The sequence below is a fragment of the Pteropus medius genome, unplaced genomic scaffold (assembly GCF_902729225.1).
Source record: "Pteropus medius unplaced genomic scaffold, Ma_sr-lr_union100, whole genome shotgun sequence".
In the NCBI taxonomy this organism is placed as follows: domain Eukaryota; kingdom Metazoa; phylum Chordata; class Mammalia; order Chiroptera; family Pteropodidae; genus Pteropus; species Pteropus medius.
Window position 1 is genome coordinate 27,055,947 of NW_024354875.1, and position 12,082 is coordinate 27,068,028.

General features: G+C 34.1%; 1 protein-coding gene across 2 annotated transcripts in view; it reads right to left on the reverse strand.

The window, feature by feature from the left end:
- Positions 1–2,179: 2,179 nt before the first annotated feature.
- Positions 2,180–12,082, reverse strand: part of SLC38A11 (solute carrier family 38 member 11) — a 49,364-nt gene continuing 39,461 nt past the window's right edge. For both annotated transcript variants that reach the window (XM_039855917.1, XM_039855918.1), the window contains 2 exons: positions 9,028–9,159; positions 2,180–2,726 (listed from right to left, as the gene is read on the reverse strand). In XM_039855917.1, coding sequence (XP_039711851.1) covers positions 2,433–2,726; positions 9,028–9,159 — 426 coding nt within the window. In that variant the 3' untranslated portion in view covers positions 2,180–2,432. The remainder of the gene's footprint in view (positions 2,727–9,027; positions 9,160–12,082) is intronic.

The window sequence follows — 12,082 nt, forward strand, 5'->3', positions numbered from 1 at the left end:
AGAAGCTTATCTAATTGGTGTAGTTAATTATTACCCCCCACCACAGTCAGTAAAGCATTTCTGGGTACCCTACCTCATGGTCATCGTCTGGTCCATATTTGAGCCACTCTTGGCATACCACAGAATACTGGGTCTTGTCAGTGGCCAGTTCTACTAAAAAACAGACTAGCATTGCTTTTGAGATTAAAGGTCCTATTATAAGTGACATGGACAAGGACCCAATTCATAAGCTATACAGATGCCATCCAATCTGTATAGAAACAATACAATGTTTGCATTAGTTTGTAATCACAAGGGGAAAAAAATGCAGCACTCAGTTCCTACTGGAGCTTTTTACTTACTTGAAGAGTCAAGGTTAAGATAAATGAAGCAATAGATAGGTAAGCGCTAAATTATGTTATTCTTGACGTAATTCTCTGTGTACATGCTTGGAAAGGTCATCTCTCATGACTTTATCTAATAACTATGTAGGTCAGTGTTTCTCAGTCTTAAGTAATGTAATAATAGCATGCTGTAAAATTTTCTCCATTTTCTCAATATGGAATGAAAGAATTTGAATTATTATTTTACGAAAACGTGTATCAATCTAAAAACAGGCACAAACCACTTAACATTATAATACTTAAACAATTATAAAAACAAATCTATAAATTAAAGAAAATCTACACAGCCAATAGAATTTAAATTAATTTAATGGCATGGATATTTTATTAAAGCATAATCACCACTAAATGCCTGAGCATGGTTCTGCCTGCTAAGATGCAGCTTCCTTTGTTTTTAATAGGCTTTTCTTACCATGCAAGACACAATGACTCAGCTCTCACTGGTTCTTTATTCAAACTACTGTGAAACTATTCTTTATATACTTCCTGTGGGGTTTTTTTTCTGCCTGTAATTTGTAGAAACATATCGTGTATGTATTAACTGCTTGTGATATTATCTCACTATTTGGCAACAATTAATATAATTCTGTGGATTGTCAACCTGAAAAAGTGAGAAATAAAATCTTGGGTGATGCTTGATATAAGGTAGCCACCCATATAGTCCTAAATTTTCTTGTTCCTTTTAAAAGATTGTCACAGATATGAAGACATCAAATTCTCATTAAGATATGAGAAATCCTCATTAAAAACTGAAGTCAGTGGTGGTGGACACACCTGTGCCTCCTAGAGCCCCTACAAGGAAACACGTGGTGCCTCAGCTGCCAGCAAACGGCCTCCAGCTCTCAGTTCCTTTATGGTTTGCTCAGCTGCAAAGAGCTGCCTAGCACGAGGGTGTGTCCTTTCGCAGGAGCCCACCTTTGATGACTGATGAAGGCAGTGGTGACAAAACCTGGATACTTCTCCTGAAGAGGGTCAACTCTCATGGGCTGCATTTGGTCTAGACTCTCTGTGGATTTGACTGAGGCCACTGGCCTGCACTGCAGTTCCACTCTGCTCTCCCAATCATGTTTTCCTCTTCTCTTCCATTAGTGATGATTCCTAAAAATATCCTGCATGCCAAACTCCATCTTTGTGTCTGCTTCTGGAGAATACAGTCAACAAGAGCTACCAAGAATCTCTCTAAGGACCACTCCCCTGCCCCCAACGCCCAAGGGGAAAGAATGCCTCTTATTCTTATTGTAACATAGTCCGATTATATATTCCCGCCAGCACTTCAAAGTCAACAAGAAGCTGATGCAAAATGATCTCTTGGGTTTCTGACTCAGAACAACTTGTGGGTTCTCCCTTCCATTTTATAATTTATTTAATGGCATAACCATGGTATTCCTACAGGATAACAAGCTGGGAGGCAATTTTGATTCTGCACACATCTTGCTCTATACAACCAGTCTATTATTTATGTTCTTAACATGGGAAGGACTTTACTCATTTCTCCAGGGACCCACTTTCTTCAAAATAAGGGGTGCTGCTGAAATTATAATGGAGAGATTCACTTTGCTTTTAGAACATTTACTTTCTTTAAGAGTTTCCCTTTCCTTCCCTTCGATTCCATAGAATCTAAAAGACAAAAATTTGGTTTTGTATTTTTTTTTCCCCCCCAAAGGACACATATACAAAATTCCAACTCACAATCTTGTACCTACCCAGGAGAATAATATGTTGGCTCACATAGTAAATAAAAGAATAGCACTTTGAGAGGATGGCAGCAAATGCCTAAGGCTTCACTTTTCCTTCTGCAATTAAGATTGCTGCAATGCAGTCATTAAAACAAAACATTAAAACAAAACATGATTTATTTGCTCAGTTTAAGATAAAATACATTGAATTTTCTTTCCCTCTTTATCTTTTATATTGAACTACAGAGTAAAGAAAGCCAAATCTTAATAAATGCCAAAGTCATAATTTCATAATATAGAGACTAAAACGTGTGAATGTTATTTTGCAGTTTAGAAGTCTATGACAGCATACATATTTTTAAAAGCAGTCAACTCATTGAAAGACACTGGTGTTTAAAAGTGAAAGTTGAGTTGTCAGTTGAAAATCAGAAACTGAGGTGTTTGTGAAAGACAAATTGTCAGGAAAGCAGTAGAACATTTCCTGCCCGTGGGTGCAGTCTTGAGGATTTGTCACGGCCATGACGAACCCAACGACCATCACAACAGCACCAATGGGAAACATGACACAGGACATAATCTTATCTGAGTGTGTCCTTGGTTCTTCAGACAGTTTCAGATAACATGCTGATGGAATGATAAAAATTAGGGGAGCTGCACAGAGTGCACCCTGCATATTGAAAATGAGAAACAAGATAATGTTATCGGATGGAGCATTCCTTGGACAGTTTTTAAAAACATTCACAAAATGTATTTGTCATTGCACATGTTAAAAGTTGGATAGATTTGGTTAACTCAAACAAAGGAAAGAAAAATAATTTCAAAAAATCTTAGAAATAGGTTTTTCCTTTTCTGATGGTTTATTTACAAATGAGATGAGTAAAATAACATACGAGTAAAAGAATAGAGTAAAATAAAATAATATACTAGACTAGAAAAAAATGATCTTTCAGCCAAGATCAAGGGTAGAAAAAAAAAAAGATGGTAAGACTGACTTCTGACAAATTCTTAAAATGTCCCTTATTTTCAGTTATGTCATATTGCATTATACTCTTCATTTCATATTCCTGTGTATCTACTTTGCCGTTGAAACCAGAGAGGTTTATTTGTTGTATAGAAGAGGGAATTATTAGGCATATTCTTCCCTCTTTACTTGAGTTCATACCTGTCTGTTGTATGAGAAAGGAAAACTATAACCTTAAGGGCACTCAACATAAAATAGCATTTCTACATCATCTTTCAAGTAAAACTAAACACATTAATTACCCTAGAAAACTGACAGCAGAACTAAATGATTATGACTCATTCACCCTTCCCCACAATAGCTTTTGGATAAGTCCAACCTGAGGGGTAATGTCAGATTGAAAATTATGGGGAGTAGTGTTGTCTATTATAAAAATACCAAGAGTTATTGACTTTAAGGGAAAAGAAACTTTCCCTTTAAGGAGGTCAAATTTGCACTAGAAACTTGGCAAACAAAATAATGTCAAAATTTAATGTATTTTAGGTAATATATTTTTCTAATTATATTAAATGTAAATTATATTATATATTAAACTATAACACATATTAATAAAATATATTAAATACAATTATACGACAAACAATAGTCTCTTCAGCCATAAAATATGTTTGTTTTTTTTATAACATATACTCAATAGCAAATATGATATTGATCTAGCATTAAAAGCAAGCTTTCCAAAAATTAACATGTTTTGCTATATTTGAAAAAGATATTATGGAAATTTGTATATATATATATGTATATGTAGACATATGTACATATATATACATATACACATATATGTATATGTATATATATATGTAAAAAGAAGAGTATAATGAAATCCAACACACCTATCACCAATGGTTTGAAAGCTTTTTGATACATTATTTTGGTAATTTGAAATTTGAAATTTTTTTTCAAAAACATTTGAAAGCTTTTTGATGCAAACTTTGGTAATTTGCTAAAATCATAGAAAACTTATTTTGTAGTCGAATGATGTAAAATAATATATTATACCTCAAAAACAGTTTTAAAAGAAATATTTTCTTGATATCACCACTTACTAAAATCACTGTTTTATACTAAGTACCATCCTCATACTAGAAATATTACTATGTTCCAAAACTATAATTTAATTTTTTTTTGTTTTTTTTTACAAAAATGGCAAATGTTCAGAGAAACTGCAGAGAAAAGGGAGAGACATTATAAAATCAGAGTAGGCAGACAGTATCTAAATATCTGGGGAAGAATAGGAGGGACTACATTTCATAGAAAATATTTCTACAGTCAGAGATATAAGAATGAGAAAATACTAAGAGGTATCAAATTATATTCTAATTTAAAATATATGGACAATATAATTTTGCCACTCATAGCACCTGAATACAAATGAATATCTACAAAGGTACACAGTGTATAAAGGATTAGTTTTCATATGGCTAGAATTAAGTGAATTATGGATTCCTTGGGCTCTATCATGACACCTGAAACTGACAGTTTTTTTAAGAATGAGAAATCCTGCAGAACTCAGTCTGTGTTTATAACAATTATTACTCTCTGTTTTCTTAGAAATAATTTTTGAAAACAATAAAAAAGTAAAACAAATATACACATATGTGTGTATATGTGTATAAAGTTTTTTTATAGGAACAAATTATAATTTATCTGGAATTGTGGAGGGTAAAAGTGCTATCAGGATGAAAACTGCCACCAGCTGCTGCTAAGAAGCTGTCATCAGTCAGTATTTTGGGACTCTTCCAAACCTAACTTGGTGGGCAGTGCAAAGCAATGGGTGTTTTGTTTATACTATAATTTTTAAGAGTTGAGAAAGTAGCAATTAGTGTGAAAGCCATATAGCTGATGTTTGTACTGGAAGAAGTCCAGCTGGGTTTCTTGTCTAGATAGCAGTTACTTTCTTAATATTTCAAAGTTTAGTCTTGCTAGAGGTTGTTGTTAGGACCCAAGATCAAGTGTAAAATGATAGAGCAGTTCCATCTGCTGAATTCCTTATAAAGGAATTCAGTTTATTTGATCTATTTAATATAGCATTGCATGAGCATATACCACTGGCTTTGGAATAATTTTTGAAATTGCTTGATAGGACATAAGTACCATAACTGTTTATTAAAGAGACAATAAAATATAGCCTTATTTATAAAGACAAGACAGCACTGTCCTTTGATAATAACACTATTGATGCCAGGGCATTTTGCAGTTTGCTGTAGGGAAATAAAGGAAGATTTTACTGACAATACTTATTGGAAAAGTATCTAAAGTCGCCTACCTGAACAGAAACCTCTCAAATGATTCAAGGAAGCTGAAATCTAAATAAAAGAATGCTTATACATCTTTTAAATGTCTACTCTGTAATCTATTTGGACTCATGAAATGTATTCCTATGTTTTATAAAGAGGTTCTCTCTAGCTCAGGGGTCTTGGGCAGCGTGGACCATGGCTTGTTCACCCTGATGACTGTATCTCTACCTCTGGGCTCTCCCTGGGTAACTGGATTGTTTTTTCCCTTCCACTGTAAGCTGCACACAATGCTTGTTGGGCTGGTTACTCTGGCCACAGGCACCAGCTGCTTCATCTTTCCTCTTTGTGTTGCTGCAAGTAGAAACCCATAGGGCCCAATTACCGCAGTTGCCTCTTTTCTCTAATAGCAACATCAGTGCTGAGATGCTGGATTCTGACTACCAAGAATGGGACATATATTTATTTTATTTGCTTCTAAAATGAATCCTTTAAAATTGAGGGTGTGTTTGCTTTGGAAAAATATGCCAATGTTGTCTATTGCCATGAAAACAAATAAAAGGGAAACTAAGTTCTAAATGAGATTTTGCTTTTTATTAAATAATATAGCCCTGAATAATTTATCCTATGTTATTTTATTATACTACATAACAGCATTTCCCCAACTTTGCAAATTTAAAGTTTGATTCTATTACACATCTCATCTGTGAAGATCATTATTCTACTAAGCGATGATTCAGAAGTGACAATAGAAAAGAATTCCCGAAGTACTACAATTATTAATGCCCACACAAAAGAGAGTTGAGTAAAGACCTGAATATGTTATTGTGTATACCAAAAGACTTTTGTTGATTGGAAAAACACACGCAGGTGGTCTGAAAGAGAAAATAGATCCTAGATTTTATTCCTACAAAGTGCTTTAAAACTAGTGTAATTGTCTTGAGTTATTAGATCATAACAAACAATTTAGCATTCTTATTTGTTTTTTTTATGAATGTCTATATAACCATGTTTTTAAAAATCTAAGGCTCTAGAATCATCTTTTAAACTTTTAAAAATGGTCCTCCACAGCTAGCTCAGATCTTGACTTTATAACAGATATTTGCCAAATATTCTTCTGTGATTACAATACCAGAATTCTGTCTTAATCACAAAAAATTTTCTACGTAAGTACAAGAGAGAATATTTAATGGATTAGGTGCTTACGATTTTGTTGTGCAAGTGTCAGGGAGATTAGCAATTACCAGAAAGTAATGGTCAAATTTACAAAAATAAATAATTCCTGCAAAACAAGCAATACATGTATGCTTGGTTAATTTAAAGGTAACAAAAAATTGTTAAGCTATCAAAATGTGGTGAGTGATCAGTCAGTTCATAAACATTTGTCATATCAAAATCTCACAAAATCTCGTTTGTGAACTCAAATGAAAGATTTCATAAAATAAGAAATAGCAGAGCTGGGAATCATTATGTTGATCACCTCCTCAGCATAGTTGAAGGATTACTATTACTGTCAACACCAATAATTTTTTTGTAACACTTAATCTCCTATTGCTACACTATAGAACTCTTATGTCCAGGAACATTTGTAGAAATAGTTCCTGAACTGTGGTCCCAAGGGGCAATCACCCACACAGTAATTTGAGCACAGTTCTCAGTACTGTGAACTTAGTACTTAGTACTATGCCAGATACCATGGAGGATGGAGAAGGCAGCTAAATTCATGCATGTTTTCAAAGAGTTTATAATTTGGCAGGGAAGGAAAGTTTATGGATAGTCTAAGCAGTACATGATACAAGATAGTACATAAATCGAGTTGGTGCATTAAGGTAGCAGTCATCCATTTATATAGATCAAGATTGGAACATGAAATGATTTTGAGTAAACTTACTAATCTTTGGCCTATGCAAAATTGGGAAGTAGGTACAAATCACCTTTGATATTTGTCCATCTGTCCCATGAGCTTTCGTTCCATTGCTGGTGAAATAGAGATTCCCCAGTCCTGTGTAGTTTGGGGAAGCTGTTTGTTCTCTACTTTCCACACACTGCTAGAAGAAAATCCCTAATAGTGTGTTCCTCCCACTGCCTTTGTCTGGAACTTCAAATCCAAATGGAATCTGGAAGGAACAGTACCCTGGGCACTGACAATAATACCTTCACCCATCCTTCAACTCTCAATGGAGTGAGTAAATATAGGATCCCACCTATAAAAGTCTGCCTTCCCCGTGGTTCATGACTAATAAATGCTAACTGCTGTGATTCTCAGTAAAAATTCTATAAGGATTGTAGAAGGGGAAGATTAATGACTCTGAAGTGGTAGATCCACTGTTTTTCATGTCTTGCCAAATGGTATCATTATCCTAGTTGCATAAAGTAGAATCAAGGAATCATTCTTGATGTGTTCCTCTATCCCCCTGTCCTCCCAATCGAATCTGTCACCAAATCCTGCTAATCTTTTCTCAAAAATGTCTTTTGGGAGTCCACCTACTTCCCTCTCTCTTCCTCATCATCTATATAGCAGATGAACTTTTATGTTTATTTGTGAGTTTATCAGCTATTGTTGTATCTCTATCATATGGCACATAGTAATCCTCTCTCTCTCTCTCTCTCTCTCTCTCTCACTTCCTCCCTCTTTCTCTCTCTATCTTCTCCCCCACTCCATATATCTGCACCTGTCTGTTCAATGAATAAATGAATTAGAAGATGTACTAGACCTTAAATCTTAGTAAGATTTGGAGAGAAATGAAAGAAAAATAATAATTATAGCAAAGAATAAACATAAGCCAAAGGATAAAGGAAATAATTAATATAGCTTACCCATAAGCCAACAAGATTGACTAGAGCTGAGAGAAGGTTTGGAGAAGTAAACGGTAAAAGCTTTCCATAGTAGAGAAGGGGTCAGATTACAGAGGCAACCGAGTTAATATTTGCTCTGGTAGGAAAGTGGAGATTTTAAAGCAAGATGGTGATAAAGTGGAAGCAAAATTCAAATGTGTGTTAGTTGAAGCAAAAAGCCAGTATTGATTCAGATGCGATATGATGAGAACCTAGATTTGGGAGGTAGCAGTAGAGATTACAAGGGAAAGTTCAAAAGGGATAGAAAAAATGTTTTAAAGAAAAAGAACATGGGCCATGGTACGTGAACATGGAGTATGGATATTATTCTCTTCATTCGCATATTTTAGTGAATCTCTCTATACCTATTTTTACTTGACAAAGGAAATTCTAGATGCATTTAATTTATAGTTATTTTTTAGCAATATCTATGTATTAGAGAAAATAAAATACAAAAAAAGTGCTTTAAGCCAGGCGACTCAACCTTAGCACTTTTGACATTTTGGATTGGATAATTCTTTGTGGTAGGGACTGTCCTGTGCATTGCGGGATGTTTAGTAATATCCTTGGCTTCTACCCACTAGATGTCAGTAGCACCTGCCTACCCAGTTGTGTCAATCAAAAATGTCTCTAGACATTGCTAAGTGTCCTCTGGGGAGAAGGAGAAAAATCTTCCCACTGGAAAATCACTGCTCTAAAAGTATACCATCGAGTATACAATATCATCATTATAAACATATTATCATATAACAAACGCGTTTTCGATCCAATTCAGAAAATGACATCTTTGTTAAGAAAAATACATCTTATGTTAAATGTAAACATTATTTTTAAAGGGATATTTAGAATAGAAGAAGTAAATCCTTAAATGCACTCACACTGAGTTCTAACACTATTCCAAGGCAATCAATCAGCGATGACACGAGCGTGGCCGCAGTAATGAGAACCACTGTCACGATTATGTGGAAAACTGATGATAGATTCCCACCAAAAAAGATACTTGCAATCACCTGCCAAATAAACAGGTTGTTTAGAGAGAGATTCTCAGATGTGTGAAGGATTTATTAAGGTATTTATTTCATATGATAGCACTTGAGACTATGTAAAATACTACCAATAAGGCAATCAATCCAATTTCAAACTATATGAATGGTCTACCTTTTTCAAAGTACTTACAAGGGATATACACACATATCAATACAAAAATTCTTTGTTGAACAGGCAGCACATGGCATATTAATGTGTAAATAAATACATTTCTCAAATATAGGAGAGACCTTGGAAAGTTACCTTATCCTTACTTGAGTCCAAAAGGTTACCACAAGGACAAACTACAGATGCTATTTAGATTATTTGAATGACCTCTAAGATAGGAGCTACCACAATTTTCTTGAATAATAATGGATGTGTAATATCATTTACTAACAGGAAATTAGTTTTATGTAATCTGAATCCTATTTGATACAAGTTAAGTCTATTTCATCTTGTCTTTCCTCAATAAAAATGGAGAAAAGTTGGTCACCATTTGCCACTGAGATTCAGATTAGAAAATCAACCAACAATTACCTATTTAATGTGTCCCACACTGTGATAAGATTTGCAAAGAGAAAATATCTAGATGATTCTTGTTCTCTGAAATTAATATCCTATTTGGAGAGATCCAATCAATCTAATCAAACAAATGGTGATTATGACAGGATTAAAAAAGACAAATAGAATTTAGAAAGAGTTTTATTTGCCTAGATCAGTCTCCCTTATAGTAATTGGCTTTGCAGCATTTCTGAAATGTGCTTGTCCTACCTACCTTGGCTTGAGGTAGGGCCTGAAACATGGATAGGATTTAGAATAGAATTACAGACTGAGGCAACATTGTGAAAAAGAGCAAAGAGGTAAGAACAGGAAAGATACCTATGGAGGACAAGAAGGAGACAGTTTGAATGACTCTGAAAAAAAAAAAAACACAAAGCAAGAGTTGGAAATGGTAGGAGAGGGTCAGATGATTAGGGATGTGAAGCCAATGTTGCAAGCTGTGATAAGTAACATCCTCTTTAGATTGGATACTACTGTAACTCTGCTAATAATTTAATAATTAGGATACTAATAACTTTAACTGATTTATAGTTTTACAATTGGTAATGTCTTTCCGAATATTATCTTATTTAAAATTCATTCTTATAGATGACTCTAAGATAGGACTGTAATAGTGGAAAATCACTTCATGGGTCAGGCTAGTGAGAAATATTTATTGGGGAAGACAGGCCTTTGGGTACTCTTGCATGCGACTGCCTTCTTGACTTATGAATAGAAATGGCTTAGATATGTTTACGCCAAATGTGTGTGTATGTATATGTGTGTGTGTGTGTATGTATATATGTGTGTGTGTGTATATATATGTATATATATATATACATAAACATATGTATATATGTGTGTGTGTGTATATATGTATACACACACACACACACATATATACACACATATATTTATTTTTGTACGTGTGTGTACAAAGGAAAAAAGAGAAAGGAAGTAAATAAGTGAAGTATATACAAGATTCCTCTGCCTAGTATTTGTGACCATAGCAGAGATCTTTAGTTCTGTCTTCGTGTCATGGCAACTAGAAAGGAAACACAAGTCCCAAGTACTGAAAACATAAGCTGTGCAGGTGACTCAGACTGTCCACAAGCAGTTCACCAGAAACCACATAAGAATGCACCATCTGTCATTGCTGATCTAGAGATCAGATTCAAATCTAAAGTACCGGGCAGAAGCTAAAATAAAACCATTTCCTGCATCCAACAATAGTTAGCAAAAATTTTAAAGGTTCTTAGATTTAAAAAATCTTCATAAAGTAAAGTTCAATCTAGGTCTCCCTTATATTCAAGGTGAAGAACTGGCCTGTGAGTTACGCATTTTTAAGTGAGGACAAGTGCTAATTGTAAAGGACATTCATGGTGCTGAACATTTCCTTATTCCATTTCCTTGTGCAGTTCTTTGTCCCCAGAACTGGCATAAGGTGAGCACTGGTCAGCTTCTAGAAGCCTGTGTATTAGTTGGTTAGTGTATTTAAAGCTCTGTAGGCATTTCACTTCACACATTAGACCCATTCACATGGTGCCCTGTGTAAACAGCCCTTAGGAATAGATCCTAAGACTAATCCCTTTTCAGTGTGATTCCTAAAAGAACCACTGTGAAGCAGGATCATGTTTTTCTGCTAAGTGGTACAGTGGATTTTTAGCTGACTTGCATAAGGAACTCCTGAGGAGCCATGTTATCCAATCTTACACAAAAAAGTTTTCACCTAATCTTCCTCCACAAATCCAGGTGGACTATATAACATAACTTAACTTGGAGTTCACTTTATCTGTGAAATATACATATATAAGTAATATACTACCTATATTGTTTTATATGGTATGTAAATACAAATTAGTAAACATATAAAAGAAATATATCTGTAAAACTAATGGTTTAAATTTAATTTTGGTTTTCCAAGGAAATACGAGATAGTTTTTAATAAAACTGATCAGAACCTGTTCTATGGTGCCTTTAATACATGTTGACTTACAAAACATCTTAGAAGAAAATAATTTTCTAAAGCATGTTTTAAACCTTAGTAGTTAATTTCTTAGTAAGAATGCTTTTAAATAAAAACTTCGTTTAGCTCTATTAAAGACTGGCATTCATTTTGGAATGCAGTTGTAGAAATATTTATATTTATGCTAATATAGACTAAACCACCAAATATGATTTTCAAATCCAACTTTAGAAAAAATATCTTGTAAACATTGAATATATTATCTTTAAACTGGAAAGAAAATTTTATAAATTATATACCTCTCATGCACGTGGGAATTGGCAGAATTGAATTATTTACAAATCTTCCTAAATTAAATATAGTAGAGAGAATATCTAAGTGGTGTTGAAAAGGAATTG